Source organism: Polyodon spathula, chromosome 18 (genome assembly GCF_017654505.1).
Source record: "Polyodon spathula isolate WHYD16114869_AA chromosome 18, ASM1765450v1, whole genome shotgun sequence".
NCBI classification, from domain to species: domain Eukaryota; kingdom Metazoa; phylum Chordata; class Actinopteri; order Acipenseriformes; family Polyodontidae; genus Polyodon; species Polyodon spathula.
Window position 1 is genome coordinate 26,545,304 of NC_054551.1, and position 15,951 is coordinate 26,561,254.

Consider the following 15,951-nt stretch of genomic DNA (forward strand, 5'->3'; position numbering starts at 1 on the left):
ATGGCACCTGAACAGTGAAAGAACTAGTCACTTCACTGAAAAACGAAATTATCTTTTAACCCTATGCAATGCACCTTGATTTTATTTTTTGCTTTGCTTTGAATGTGTGTTTAATGCTCAGAAATGTTTTCACATTACATTGCTAACAGATAGGACTTTGCAAATAATCAAACACAGGTAATGCAGATATTTGCTGGATCTCACTAATTGGATTAGTAATTATTTTTGACTCCAACTTAAAAAATACCCAACATATTTGCTGGGTAAATACATCAGTAGCAAAACTCTTGCTCTAATATCACCAATGCAAATGGTAACTTACCTGTGAATTTGTGACCAAAATCTATGAAGCATGTACAGATTTCTTTAGTTTAGTTAGAAGAAAATGCATACTGTACATGAAAAAACAATAAAGCTATAATTTAAAGTAGTATGTTGCAGTGCACGTCAACATTATTCATTGCACTTTTGTTGAAATGTTTGTTGATTGTTTTGTTTGTTATTGACATTAACACGGTATATTGAACAGATTCCAAAGCACATTGTTTTCAGAATTATAATTGAAATAGTTTATTCAAAATGTACACATTGGATACAAAAAGTCAAGAGTAATAGCACCTGAAATGTATGGCTACATTCACCGGAAACCGAGAACTACACAAGAGGCTTGCATCTGAGAAGAAAAGAGCTCTTCAGTATATTGTTATGCTGTTATGTCACACATTCCAATACAAAGGTTGTGAGTGGTAATGATAAACACTTACCACTTATGAGCAGATAACACTCGGTTTAACCATCATTGCCATGTTTTTTAGATTACTTTTAAATCAACGCATTTCTCGTTCTTTAAACACTTGCACTCCATTTTCATTTTTTTAGCATAATTTCTTTTGCCTCTCAGCCTTAAGACTCTCATTTCTCTGCAACGTCACCTTTTCCTACTTCATTACTGTACTTAATTCATAAGTACTCTAAAGCAGCTGAGTTAGTTCTTGATGTTTGTTCTAGCCCTACTCCAAGGGGAGTACATAGATGAGTAAACCTTTCATTATGACCCTCAATTCATTCTTGATGAGTATTTTATGAATTACAAATTTTAATTGATGGAAACATGTTGCATCACTCTTGTCTGTAATAGACTACAGCTGCATTAACAGCATGGTTTTAAAAGAGACAAAATACTAGGCTGCAAAAGGAAAAAAAAACTGATTTAGGTCACCAAATAACTCCATTTGTATTTTATAAGCAAGGCCTTTTATTTTAATGTCTGTACTGGATGATTGGAAAGTGTATTAGTGTTCAAGAAGAAATCTGTGCATATAATTAATTTCTTGTTTTGTTGGTAAATCATCAGGAGGAATACTGGGAGGGAGGGATGGAAAAACAGCATTTACATGCTGGGCCAAATTCTGAGTCTTGCTTATAAAAGTGGTAACAGATCAGTTTTAATGAACATCTATTTGTAGAACGCATGTTTTGTAGTCAAAATCAGGTTTTGCAAACACTTGTATGACCTTTTTTCAACATGGTAACCATGCTACAGTTCTTGGCAATTCTTTCTCTTTACAGAACACATGATAGCAAAATTTTTAAAGACACACACCTGGTAGAAGTATCCATTATTTAAGAAGTAGAGGTTAGGAAGGAAAAAGTTGATAGACTGAGTGTCAAAACCAGAAAGAAAAATTCTGGCAGCACAATAACAGTGAATTAAGGAATGATGAATGGGGGAAACAAACACGTAACACTGCATGGCTGCTTGGCTAATTCAGTACAGATGGTACACTGAGCCACTGCTTCCATAAGTCATGCATTTGTGGTCTCTCAAATGTGACCAATATAATATCTGTTTGGGGTAAACTGAATAGAGCTGCACCATGCTGTCCTAAAAGCAATTATAGCTCTCCCATGTTAACTAAACCAAAAACACATAAAGTGCATACACCTGGATTGAAATTGAAATTTATGTTGCATCTCTCATTCCATCAAAAAGCTAGTAATTTCCTTACAACAAGAAAGGAATAATTGCCATCCTGAGGTCGGGATACTCTTTAAAGTCTCTTATGTAGGTGTAGTGCTTGCCCTTCGCCCAGATGGTCATCTGAATGAAGCCGATGAGTGTAAACAGACCCACTAATTAAGAAGAAAGAAAGTATGTAACACAAGCTTCCATGTTGTATGCTGTGATAAAACTGTTTTGTTCATAAGAGAAACAGTATTTAAAATGGAATTATTTATACTGACTATATGTGGAATAAATTAAGGACCCTACCTGGCACACATTGTGTCATGATTGTAAAGCTGAACCAGGCTCCAGCCTACGAAGACAAAAACATGTATTAGACTGAGGCTCCGCCAACAACTCTTGCACTTGCTCGGCTGGCAATTGATATAAAGCTGTTTTCTAATCCTAATAACGCACCCTGTGCTATTGTTAGAACTTTGTTTCATCTCACAGATGACTAATTGAGCAACATACTATTTAGGTCAATATACAGCTGACAAAAATACTGGGCTTTATTGTGAAAGGGATCTGTAACTCAGTATGTAAACTTACCTCATAGGTATAATTGGGGCATGACACAAAGAAGAAGAGCCACGTGAAGGGGTTTTTGGTTGGGTAGGGAATCTTTCTAGCCTTGGATCCTATTGGCGAGACAAAAGCATTCCACTGACTATGGAGACATTCCCCATGAGTCAAAGGACATGCATGTAATTGGTGCTTTAATAACAAAATGTCTGGGACAAATCTAACAGAGAGCTTTAAAGTCAGTTTTGTATTATTTCCTGTGGCTTGTATGTACAGTCCACAACCAAAGCTAGAGTGGGAGATACAAAACCATTTTATCAAGCTTACCATCACTTCTCAAATTATTGAGAGCTAAGTGGATAGAAAAGTTGCCAGCTTGACATATCTGAGAGAGAGACAATAAGACAGTCATCATGTTAGTAATATGTACTATTCATTTTTAATAAATCTCATAGCGGAAACCTCCAAGTGAAATAAAAATGCTTGCAATATGTAACATGTTCTTGATGTTTGCTAAACACATATTTAATAGGGTATCTTCAAGGTGTAAGGTAGTGTAGTTAACCAAAAAAAAACAGATTTTGTTCTTGATTGATTTTCAGTAGCCGTACAAAATACATACCACAAACATTGCCAGTGCGTAGTTGACTTGCTTATTTCCGTAATCTGAAAAATCAAAGTACACAAAGAACATTATTTTACAATTCATAACTGTACAGTGGACAGTCGTGTGTTGCACATGTCTTTCAGCTTAGTTAAGATTGTATGTTTTCAGGTAATACCTACAAGGTGGAGTGTAAAGAGGGTGGTTGATGTAATAGGCAAGCCATGCTGCAAATCCCCAGTAATATATACAGTTCTGTTGAAAAAAATAATAACATTATTATATGAATGTGTGACTTTTATAACCATAAAACTTCAACTAGATTACAATAGCAATGCTTTATTATTGAAACCGCTTTGAGATTTGCCAATACTTCTAAGCCCCACTGTATAGGAGTAGAAAATTCAAGGACAGTGTTTCTCTGTAAATAATAGTAGTCATGACAGATTCAGGGCATGATTTGGATGCTGACAGACTGCATGATCAGAGGATCTTAAAGTGCGTTGTGAAGCATTCTCTTCAGAGTGATTTTAAATAGCAGGGCCCCTGCTGACTAGGGGTATTGAGGTTTGGTGCCAAATAACTTCTAGGAAAGATACTGTTATATGTCACAATAAATTTGTATAGCCACAGGAAAAAATGGCTCTGCATATGTACAATATTTCAAGTTTTTGGAGATACATACGATTGCTATTTGTCTATTGCTGCTTTGACCACATTTATTATGTACATTAGCATTGCCCACTAAATGTCTAAATGATGACAAACATCTACATCTAACAGATATTAAAAACACAATTTAAGAATGTGATAATTATATACAACATTTTAACCCATGAGTTATGTAATAAATAAATAATCTGAAATATTTTGCCCAACACAAGTATATAACAGTTTCATGACAATTATACATGTTCAAATGAGTTAAAGGTTTTTGAATAATATATCATGCAGTTTAGGAAGGATGAAGGAATGTTTTGTTGCACAATATATGAATTCAGGCCAGACAAATTATTTGATCATCTAATATGGATTGACAGAATAATGTGCAGTCAACTGTTTAAATGAAAAAAAGAACCTCAAATGTATTTTTAAATTATAAGGAGAAACAAAAACAAACAACAAAAAAACTTACCCTCACAATATTTCGGAGTGGCATTGTACCATGGGAGAAACGATGCACGAATATCGTTTCGACCAAGCGCTTGATATAATGGATTGAGTGACATACACAGGCCAGGCTGGAGGGAGAGAAGAGCAGTACCAGTTAGAGTTGTGGGTGAAGATGAAGCTAATGGAGGTACTAGAAAGGGTACAAGACTTACGTCACTGCAGGGTACGGGCTGGAGGTGAACGCGTGCTTATGGTGATAGATATATGGAAGTCGGAAATAGAACAGTAGATATATAAAGAGTGGACCTGCATATTCACAGAGAAACACCTATGAAAGATGGAAACAAAACAGATAAGGAAAGATTGAAGGCCTTGTACTGTGAAATTGCGGGAACTAAAAACTCCTGGTAATAAAGTGTATTGGTCAAATGTTACAATAGTTCTGTCGTAAGACATAAGACTAGTTCCCTTTATTTGGATTCGCTGCTTCTCGTCGGTGGCTAACTTTCCATGAGCTCAACTTGGAATTAAAAGACATATTTGAAATCGTACAGAACTATCCCCACATTGAAGTTCCTGGCCTCGGGACTTATGATTCCTTGATGTAGTACTGATGTAGACACAATGCAATTACAGTGCAATTAATGCTTAATTTAAAATACAACAATGTTGGCAAGATAGACATTAATACTAAAACAGAACCTGATTTATCAATAGGACCACCTGTGGTGATACTCACCATTGTCCAGCCAACTTGGGGACCTAAGTCTTTGAAATAGAGAGTAGCTGTTGTACCTACGGGGAGATTCTGCAAGATCTCATCATCCTTTAATGCTTTCCCCTCTGGAGGCAAACAATGTATTGTAAGGCACAGTTAATGACATCTAAGCAATGTGCAATGACTCATCTGAGTGAAATATACTAGGGTGACACATACTGAGCATAAGCAATGAATATGAAAATTAGATTTTAGGTTAAATCACTGTAAAATGACATTAAAGCAGGGGAGCCATTACTATTTATAAGCACAATCCTAACATGGCCAACACACACACTCAATGACTGAATAAGTCCTTCTATATCCTTCAAAAATAAATACTTGTCATTAACTCTGAAGTGATATGGTGAGCAGTGAACAAACGGTTAAATTTAGGGAAATAACTTCAAACTAATATAAACACAATATATATATATATATATATATATATATATATATATATATATATATATATATATATATATATATATATATATATATATATACACACTCGATATATCACGGGTGTCAGTGTCCAAAATAAATCCGCCATATAGCGAGAGACCCATAAAAAAACAAATAGTCTAACATATAAATACGGCTCAACCACTCTCTCGTTTTATCGGGGGCGTCATGGTCCAATATAAATTCTCTACGCAACCCGTTTTTTCTCATTTTTTGTATAAGCAGCAGCACACCGTTTTAAATCGTACAGCGGAGGGTAACTGCTTCTCATCAACTTCAGTCTGCTATTAATTTAATGAATCTTCTTCTCCTTTCTCAAATGCACAAACCCGCAGCATTGAAAGAATCCGATTCCCAAACATAGGAGGCTTGTTGCTAGGGAGCTGACGTCACTGCCTTGTGGCTTTTGCTACGCACTCGAACACCTCGCTGGCTAAACTAACAACTGAATCAGCAAGTGGATTTGCTTTGTGTTATAATGCAGGACGTGTGTATATGACAACAGTACGATATATATATATATATATATATATATATATATATATATATATATATATATATATGTCTAACAAGTTATACACAGCAGGCTCTATTTAAATCCTGGAGTATGAGGACTGACATGTTATACCAGAGACACGTGTCGATGCTACAGGGATTAAAACTAACCTGATAAATGTTTTCAGGTTACACATAACAGATTGAAGATTCAATTTATTATCATACGCTGATCAGTGCTAAATGTTATCTGTAAGTTCTAACAGTTTACCTTTGCTACTGAACATTATCTTTTGTCACTACTAACTGGAACATGTTTGCTAATGCTTAGATCTTAGAACTAGTGTCTGGCAGGCTGACAACCTGGACAGCTTCAGCTGTTCAGTGATTAGTTACACTGTTTATAGCAGTACTGACAGTAGGGGTTCAAAACTATCTAGTTCAAGCCACCCAGTCAATATTTTTCTTCCAGCAAAACTGTTCTATTTAATTATCAGTTAACAATAATGCTGCGTTCGCATGTTGCTTAATAAGAAAATATATAGATTTTGGGATCCCTTTGCCCATTAGTAACATTAATTTATAAAGAAGTCTCTTTAATAGGGGCCTCAGTCTAAAATGGAGATGGAGTTACAGGTTATGGCATGAGGGTAGATCTATATATAAACATGCCTACAGACCACCCACATGAAATGGTCGATAGATTTTTTTAATTTATTTTTTTGGCGGGGGTCTCCAAATAATAGCAATATTTGACATATACTGTTGATTTAAAAAAAATATAAGATTACAACATGTTACATTTTTTACATAAATAATCAGGTAGTGTTTTAAATCATTCATAGTCATCTGCTCCGCCTAGAAGATCAATGGGGTTGGGTGGAATTGAAAGTTAGGCAGCAGCTAAGGAAATGTTTGTGCTTGAATGAACCACTGTACATTTTCTAGAAATGGATGCTGGCCATAACAATATAATGTGCATATGCAAGTGGCATTCAGAGGCAGCTTCTGGTACACGCTTACTTGGATCAAGCTTAAGGGCCTGTCTTGATGGGTACCACTGAGAGTCTGTAAAACAAGATTTATAGGCTACAGTAACACAACATATTGTTTAATATCACAGTACTATTTCTGATAAATCGTCTGCTGAAATATAGGCAAACACTATTAACTAACAGCTATAATTTTGAATGACTTGTTATCATCTTTATTTTTAATTGTGCTCACCGTATTCTGACTGAAAGTGCAGTAGGCGCTGTGCAGATATTTAAACATGTTCAGAATTGTCAAACAGAAACTGCACTAGACCAAATAATGCATGGATAATGGACAATGAGTATTAAGCATTTGTATGCAGGCACTCAGAGATCAAATATCAGGCCTGTACTAGTGTCCATGGCAATCACACCATTATCGAGTACTTTTTATTTTGACATTAATCCTTAATTTTGACAATAATAAATAAAGAAAACACTAAAGGCATTGTTCTGCACTTACACGCTTTATGAAACAAGGACTTGATTTCTCCAATAGTGGCATGAGGTTCCACCTGTCAAAGACGAATGGTATATGTCAGGGTGTGGGAGATGAGAACGTTCATTTGAGACTGGGATGTGTTCTGTCTGGTTCATATGTTTTATCTGGGGCTATGCATACTATAGTAGCATCATTAGTGTTTACATTCAGTGTTATTCATAATGTTAAAATCATTTACCAAGTTTATTTTAGAAAATTAATTTGCAACCCCCACACTTGCAGATCTGCAAGCTAAAATGATAGATTTCATAAACATGTAAACAGCTGTGAAGATTGATATAACATAGCAATATGATATACATGAGCTTCTAGCTAGGGTACCCTGGCTCAGTCACATTGCTTGTCCAGCCCACAACTGTAATAACGTCAACCATACAACCACTTACACGAAGTCTGCAATAAAATGTTCTTACAGAAAAGTAACACAAGCCCAGCACCTTGTATTGAATGGAATAATGACATGTAATAAATCCTAAAACATAGACTACTAAAATGTCACGACAGTGATCCTGCTCAATCACTTGCAAGTGTCCGTATCTCACTGAAACGCTCACAATTCAAGTTATTAATACAAGCTGCTCTATTGTTATCCACCCCATGTTTTTTTAAACTGGATTCACACTTTTTTGATATTTGGTCACTCACTTTAAATCCTGTTAACTCGCGCAACACATAAATCAAGGTACAGTAAAGTCATTGCTTGATCTCATAAAGTATTGCTCTATGTTCTTACCTTGTCCAGAAAACATAGCTGGTCCTTTGTCTTCGGATCAAGGATCTCCACCTCAAAGAAAACATAATTTTTAATTTTAGCAGGCTCACCCAACTCTGCCATGCCCTGTGCACATGCCTTCTTAATAAAATGGGCAACACAGAATAAATTCCTTAACTCCACAGACTGTTGAGAGGCCATATTCCCTTTTAGCGACTAAAGCATTAGGAAGAAACAGTTATCTCTGCAAAGGTGCAGTTTTGTAGATGCTAATAACATAATGCTGTGTTGTTGGCCGTCTCAAGGAAGCAGTCAGCCAAGGATATGGGATCGGAATGTTGATAGTGACCTCACTGACATATAAGCTTTGCAACTGAAGAACGAAGCACAACAGAATCACTAGTTTCCAAACTTTGCCAGAAATAAAACCATCTTAAAAACCCTGCACTTGTCTTCTTAACAGCGCTACATTGCTTAGGGAACCATGCAATGCAAGTTTCTTCTTGTTTGACAGTAAAATAGCATTTTAATTTCAACAAAATTAATCTGAGACCTCTCTGGTTTCAAAGTTGCCTGAATAAACGCAGTGTCAAGTTGATGCTATCTTTATATTCTGGCTATATGTGTGCCAAACAGTATCCCCTTCGCAAAAGAATAGGCTCTGCACCAGAAGAAACTAGAACATTGCTTTAAATTCATCAGACACAAAAGAGAAGGCATTTGGGAACTTTATATTGATTCATTCCTTTGCATACACATTTTGTATAAACACAGTTGAACAAATTATATTCATGTCTTTAGTAATTACAATGTGCTGGAATATACGCAATGTTTAAGCATATATTCAAACTGTTGCTTTGCTTTTAAAAAGTTGTATGTTGCTTGTGCTGATTGTATTTATTAATGGGAATGATTTTAGATGGACCTTAGCCTAATTTGAAATACAAATTATATTAGTACAATGCTGGGAAACCAGTTATGCAAATTTAGAATTAAGCTAAAGCAAACCTAATATTGTAACACCCTCAATCTGCAAACCGTCATGCATCTATAATTGTAAGTTGTAGGATGGTTTTACATTAGGTGCTTCACTAGGACCAATGTAGTGCAGTATTGAATACACCCGATTTGTGTGTTTTACAGTTTTCCGTCAAGGCTGACTTGCTGTTGGTGTAATTACTGGAATGTTCCTCAGTCTTTAGTTGCAGGGACATAAATAGCCTCCCCCGTATAATCATAACAACCATGGTAATATGATGGGCTCCCCCTAGCGGTTGATGAATATATGAATGGTTAAAAGTGTTAGTATTATAAGACTACCAACAACTCAAACAGGAATTATTTTTACTGCATCAAAATGTGCCTTTATAGAAATAACAAACCAAAAAGTAACTATTTGAGTTTAAGTTTCATAAGTAAGGTTGAGTAGAGATAACTTTGCACTGAAGCAGCATGCTGGTGATTCTTACCAAGCACAATTAAACTAAAGCATTATTTAAATAAAGCACGAGACAATATTTGATATGAAAAATGTTGCCTTCCAGTGAGTTTTTATACATTAGCCGAGCTATGAAAAGACTAACATTTAATCCGTAAAAATATTAACACACTTTCACGCTATGAACGTTTTGGTGAGTGATCCAGTTGACACACACATTTTGTCACTGTTCTAGACTTCAATGCAAGGTACGGTTTTGTATTTATTTATTTATTTATTTATTAAAATAAACAACTGTTTTAAAGGCTCTTCGAGGAGAACTGGGTAATATACTAAGTATTTCATATGGTGCACGACAGTAATAGTTCTTGGCCTTCAAAAGGAATCATATATACAGATTTTAACCAGCCTTTTCTTCCGGGTCGTCTGATGCATTGCTTGCTGGTGACGTTGCTAAACATTGTTGTGTGTGTGTCTCTATATATATATATATGGAAATTTAGGATAATGTAAAGCTACACTTGGGATTCATAACATTTTGCTACCATACGTAATGTCTCTAAAGGCTTAGCACCCAGGTCTACAGTGTCGCTGCAGTCAATGTAACAGCACAAATTCAAGACACCTATCTTGCATAATCACAACAAACGGCAATTAAAAAATGCAGGGTACCTTGATCCTTGAACTGTGTTATATACAGCTATGCTAGTATACAGTGTAGTGCCTTTTATCCATAAGCTATGAATTTCAGGCAAAGTCAAATCTAAATCAGTACAGGACACTGACATTGATAAAGTTTATCATGGGATGTTTAAAGGAAAATCTACACAATCTGCACACCTCTTAAAAGATGTCCTCCAAGGATTAGTTAAAGCATGTCAAGATCTTGAAAATGTTATCGTATTTATTTTTGGTCTTTGTCTGTATAACCTCTAGGTTTTCTTTCATCACCTCACCACTAGGCACAAGACAGCAGCAAAGTGATGGCTTGTCCATACTGCAAGTCCGATATTTTCTCTATGTCTTTCTTTTTACATTTGATTCTTCCCCTTCCTGTTGTCCTGGTTCCAACATATCGACCACATGACCCCATTACCATAATTTGTTTCACTAGAAAGATCTTTATAAAGCTACTGAATCACAAATAACCAGTCACTTACACACACTGCAATGCAAAACAACAGCCAATCAATCCAAAGTCATTGTCAGCCCGATACCAATCAAGTTATATCTTGTGACAAAAATAAAACATCTAAAATATGTAATTCAATTAAAATACAGTAAGTGTTTATTTCTGACCAGCCAAATTTTAGAGGTAAAAGTGGCAATACTATATTTATTATAGTCACCTTTAGTATAAATGGGAACTTAGTTTCTGGTCTTATCCAAAGGATGGCCCTTTCAACAGTGCTCTCTAATTTCATTCTAATTATCATAGTGTATCACTGTGTCTGGTCAATTAAGGTATATTACAGTTGATTTTAAAATACAATGTTAAACACAATTGACAATTCTCAGCACTGGTCTCTAAATATTAAATCTTCATCTTTCATTTCGGGCACACAAGCACTATACGAGCAGGCACCAGAGCATGGCAGCATTAGGCAGCTGAAAGGTTGCTATAATGAGCCACCAGCACCACTTCCTGCAACACCTGATATTCACTGCAATTCTGAACAGGCTTAACATGGCCTAGTTTCTGATGGAATCACAAGCCTAATGTGAAAGGCTGTAAGCCAATAATCCTCACCAGCTATCATAAGCTGAAGCCAGAGGTCAATCCTGTGGAAATCAGGATGTCGGGTCACCATGTATTTAGTTTTAATGCATTGGGACACATGAAGTTTTAGAAGCCGCTGATAAAGGTCAAGAATTTGGGCCCAGCAGCGCCACTAGTGACTGGTAGCCTGCCTGTACTGCATTTTTAAAAAAATAAACTAGCTTTAAATCATCACTTAATGATACAGTGTAAAAAAAACAAAAAACAGTACAGTACAAACGCAAACTTTTGAATCCATATCGACTCTGTGTTTTTTGTTTCATTGCTGCTCTTTCAATCTTAATTACTCTGTGTCAGCCTTGATCTACAGGACACACACAGTAGCTGCGAGCTGCAATTTGCTCTGAAAGCACTTTTACCAATACAGCTCAGCAGAGCTGCCACTTTTTAAATTGCTCTTTTACTGGATAGTGTAATAACCTTCTGATGGATGCCTAAAGGTTTGCTGAATACTCAGCAAACACACAGCAACAACTACATTTACCCAATTACTTCTATTTTTACAAAAACAGTTCCGATTTAATATGTGCATTTGAACAGTGACACTGTGCTTTGAAACCCTTTGGTTTGGTGTACAGTAGATGTCATTCACTGTTAACTCCATTTTAAATTGGTGTTGCCAAAACTTTAGAAAACAAAAAAACAAACAGGTTTTCTTAAAAAAATTAAATAAAAAACACACATATAAGGGGCTCCCGAGTGGTGCATCCAGCAAAGGCACTCCGCGTAGAGTGCAGGATGCACCCTATAGCCTGGAGGTCGCAGGTTCAAATCCAGTTTATGTCATTGCCCACAGTGACCAGGGGTTCCCAGGGGGCAGCACACTATTGGTTGAGCACTGCCCTGGGTAGGGAGGGCTAAATCATGGTGTTCCTAATGATTTTGTTGTCTACTCTTAAGATATATTCAACTTTTGGAGCTGTTTTTGAGGCATTTATAGAGTGGCAGGAGAAAGCACTACGTATGCTCTCTCTGTTATTTGACTCTTGCTTGTCAGTCAACAACAAGGGTCAGCAGAGTGGCCTTGAGATCACAAAACTCCCTGTCCCTGCATGCCCTGTTAATTGCACTTTCAGCCTGCACAAGTTGGAACTCTTTGTTAACTGTTCTAAAATCTACACCTGCACTGTAATCAACCAGACAGACATTTTAGCTAGTGCCTCCATCAGTGCAGACCTTCTTAAGCTTAAGGCCTAAGGCACAACAATTGCGATGCTGTGTCATTAACAATATGTATAGCACGTGTTAAGTGTGTATAGCATGTTTTCAGAGTGTATTTATGAAAGCAGGTACAAATAAGAAGTGTACATGAAATGTAAAGTTTACAATGGTAGGACAGCAGCCTAAATATGTTTTTTTTTTTTTTAAATGTGGATTGATAACAGCATTTAAAGTGGATACGATAGAATAACCTAAAATATAAAAGAAAAACTGAATACCTACTAATTTGATTCAGTCTTATATTGAAGAATAAATTAAAATGGACAGAGATATATGAGACATAGATTAGAATATTAGATTAGGTCTGCTGTTTTGAGTGAAGTTATTTCGACTGTGCTATTAAAGCATCCTGCAGTTCTGAGTGGAGTTATCTCTTAGACCAGTTAAACTAATCGCATTTATCTTTCACAATAGGAAGCGTGGAAATTAACTGTGCCTATAAGTACAGTGCATGAAAGAAATCCTGCTGCCAAAAAGCAGGTGCTGTATCTATGCACATGCTTCATAAATCAATAAACTAAATTATCAATAAAAAAACGTTATAATCTGTTCTTGGATCATATTTAGGCATCACGGCTTAACTTGCGTATTCTTCTCTCCCCTGGGTTTTTAAAACATTTAGCACACAACTACCTGACTGTCTTTTTGAAAGATATGCATTTTGGAGTCTTTGGTATTTAAGAAAACAGAAAAAAAAAAAAAAGCTGAAACAGACAATATGCAGACAATAGTTTAAGAAGCAGACAATAGTTTGTTTAACACCTTCATTACAGGTTAAAAAGGGGAAATAAGAAAACTCTGTAACTATGACAACAGCTGGCACCCTAAATTGTTTAGACAAGGCTCATGCTTCCAATATCCAACTCCACAGAATGGGGACATCCTTTAAACCACTAAATACATTTCATTAAACAATCTTATATACTGTACTGTACTGTGCATACAGTATGCTGCACACTGAATATGTGACTATGGCAATTCAACTCCCTTCATAGGCTGTATGTTTAGTTATTTTATGATGAATTGGAAAAACATTTTCATACCTCATAACCATATTTTAAAGTGACAAACTAAACAACTACAATGCCTTATCAGGAGTAAAAACATCAAAACCAGCAATTATCAGTGTAAACAATGAAGTTCAGAAAATAACCAAAGGACTCTTCAGTTTAGAGGAATAACTTTACCCTAGCCGAGTTGACACCATTCATCAATACTACAAAGTATTATAACTGGAATATTAAACTACCACAGAATAGGCAATTAGCCCAGATTACCAATTAGCTCAGATTACTTTGGGTAACGGATCTCTACGTGCATTTTACCACTACACAACAGTAGATACCCATATTACTCATGCTGACAAAATAAAATTACTTATTGTACACTACGAAAATCATACACACTGAACTTGAACTAAAGTGAGCATGTGCATTTGTAATCATTGTCCAGGTTAGTGATGGTTTTACCTCAAAGAAAGTGACCCTGCTCATTCTTTTTTTGGTGTTTTTTCCCCTCACAGTGGAGTGAATCGCAGCAGCTCTTTCCCTTTCCTGACAATCACTGAGTCAGAGATTTCTTTCAGCTTACATCCTCCCTCCAAGCACCAGCGATGAGGAAACCTGACACTCTCATTCATGTCTCCACTGGGGAGAGGGGAAGCCCTCCACTGGGTGAGGCTGTTAAAATAGAAATGCAAAGTAAGTTATGGTAAGGAATGTGCTCGGAACAGCACCAGCTCCCAGTGTAGTGACAAGTAGTGACACAGAAAAGAGACTGCTTCACAATAAGCACATGCATAGCACAGTCTGTGACTATATTTTTGGGGAGATTAATTGAGTCAGCCTCCCCTTCTTTGATTTCAGCAGGGAAATTTATCACATTAATCCTTTACCAATTACAGTAGCTGTGTCAGCAAAAAACGACTCCCATTAAGGGAAGCAGCTGTGAACCCTTTCATACAGAAAACAGACACAGAATAATCTTTGCAGCCCTGGCAGAAAGTGAATTGCTCCCTTATCCATGTAGGTGTGTAAAGTGTTACTGGTTGTACACTTGCAAACACTCAGTCTATGTCATACAGTACAGGGGCAAAATTAAGCAGAGCCCTCCAGAATTAATTTCTGCTACCAACCTGAAGAAAAGAGATGTTTTGTGCTATATGTTTTTTTGGTTATAAGGCAGCCAGCACTCTCAAGTTTTGATTCCTATAAAAGGGATTTGGTGACAAAGGGGGTTAGAATTTAATCTAACCCTGCTAGACTAGCAAAACTACAGGACTCCTTGGACTTTTTTCCCCACAGACAAGTTCAGAGTACATTTCTTACTAAAGCAACATCTCTGATAGACCCGCTTCTACAGGTAAGAAATCTAATCTTATGAAAATGTACAGTAGATGATATAAAAGGATCCTTTTATTGTCAAGGGTCCAATCAAATGTTGGTTCCTCTTGAAGAATGGGGCTGGCCTGGATAACCTGGCTGGATCATTGCTATTGAAAAACTTCCCTGGCAAGGTCATGGGCCATAAATCTCACTGTTGGGTTGACCAAGCCCAAGAAGAATTTTGTCAGCGTTGCATTAATCAATATTGACTTTTCAGGTAAAATTATCCAAGTGGCTTTTAGATGTCACAAGGTTTCCATTCAGAGGTCTTGATCTCCCCTTTTGAATATAAACATAACCTTAGGGAAGCAATTACAGTTTTGATAAAACCCCCTCCACCCCTCCCCCAGCATATGCAAGCAAGTGTGAACAGATATATAACACACTTGTCTGCAGGGATTCTATTGTTAGGCGCTCATGGGCACTGTCAATAGACTGACATCACAGCTCTTAATGTGTTGAAGTACTAAACACCAGCATAGCTCCAAGAACATTAATGCTTTGTGCATGACAAACTCCCTCTTTATTATGATATGAAATCAATTTTGTGTTGTGACTTGTGTTTTCCCCACTTACATTTTGTCTGTAAAGTTTTCATTTTGTCTACAAGTGATGCTTTACTATTGAAGTTGTTTCACCATTAATGGCACTAACGTAGATTATATTTGCTGAGATTCTTATTTATTGCATGTGTATTGAATCCAATGAAGGTACTCTTGTGCAATTTCGCTTATTTTAAGGTAATTTTCCCTACTTAGCATTGTCGAACATCGACCTCATGTTGTTTAGGATTATGAGATGTGATAAATATTTTTAGACATATATTGATTAAAAACAGTGCTAAAATTAAAAACGGATGCAAAGTAGTAAAAAAAAAATTGATTGATATTGAAGTTTTGGCTGCCACTTATAGGAC

The 15,951-nt window shown here is 36.3% G+C and overlaps 1 protein-coding gene across 1 annotated transcript; it reads right to left on the minus strand.

Moving 5' to 3' along the window:
- Positions 1–545: 545 nt before the first annotated feature.
- On the minus strand, positions 546–14,238 carry LOC121330590 (very-long-chain enoyl-CoA reductase). The gene is made up of 13 exons (XM_041277217.1): positions 14,121–14,238; positions 8,234–8,284; positions 7,462–7,513; positions 6,988–7,032; positions 4,987–5,090; positions 4,460–4,575; positions 4,270–4,375; positions 3,317–3,389; positions 3,153–3,196; positions 2,858–2,915; positions 2,558–2,646; positions 2,273–2,318; positions 546–2,133 (listed from the first exon to the last, which is right to left on the minus strand). The coding sequence occupies exons 1-13, from the start codon at positions 14,142–14,144 to the stop codon at positions 2,006–2,008; spliced, it is 936 nt and encodes a 311-aa protein (XP_041133151.1). The 5' UTR covers positions 14,145–14,238; the 3' UTR covers positions 546–2,005.
- Between the last annotated feature and the right edge of the window lie 1,713 nt (positions 14,239–15,951).

Bases quoted from the DNA above. Each gene is read 5' to 3' on its own strand.
- LOC121330590 (XM_041277217.1), bottom strand. From the start codon at position 14,144: ATGAGCAGGGTCACTTTCTTTGAG. The intron at 4,376-4,459 runs GTAAGTCTTGTA...CTCTCCCTCCAG, and splicing joins AGCCCGTACCCTGCAGTGAC to CCTGGCCTGTGTATGTCACT. The intron at 2,916-3,152 runs GTATGTATTTTG...TCTCTCTCTCAG, and splicing joins ACGCACTGGCAATGTTTGTG to ATATGTCAAGCTGGCAACTT.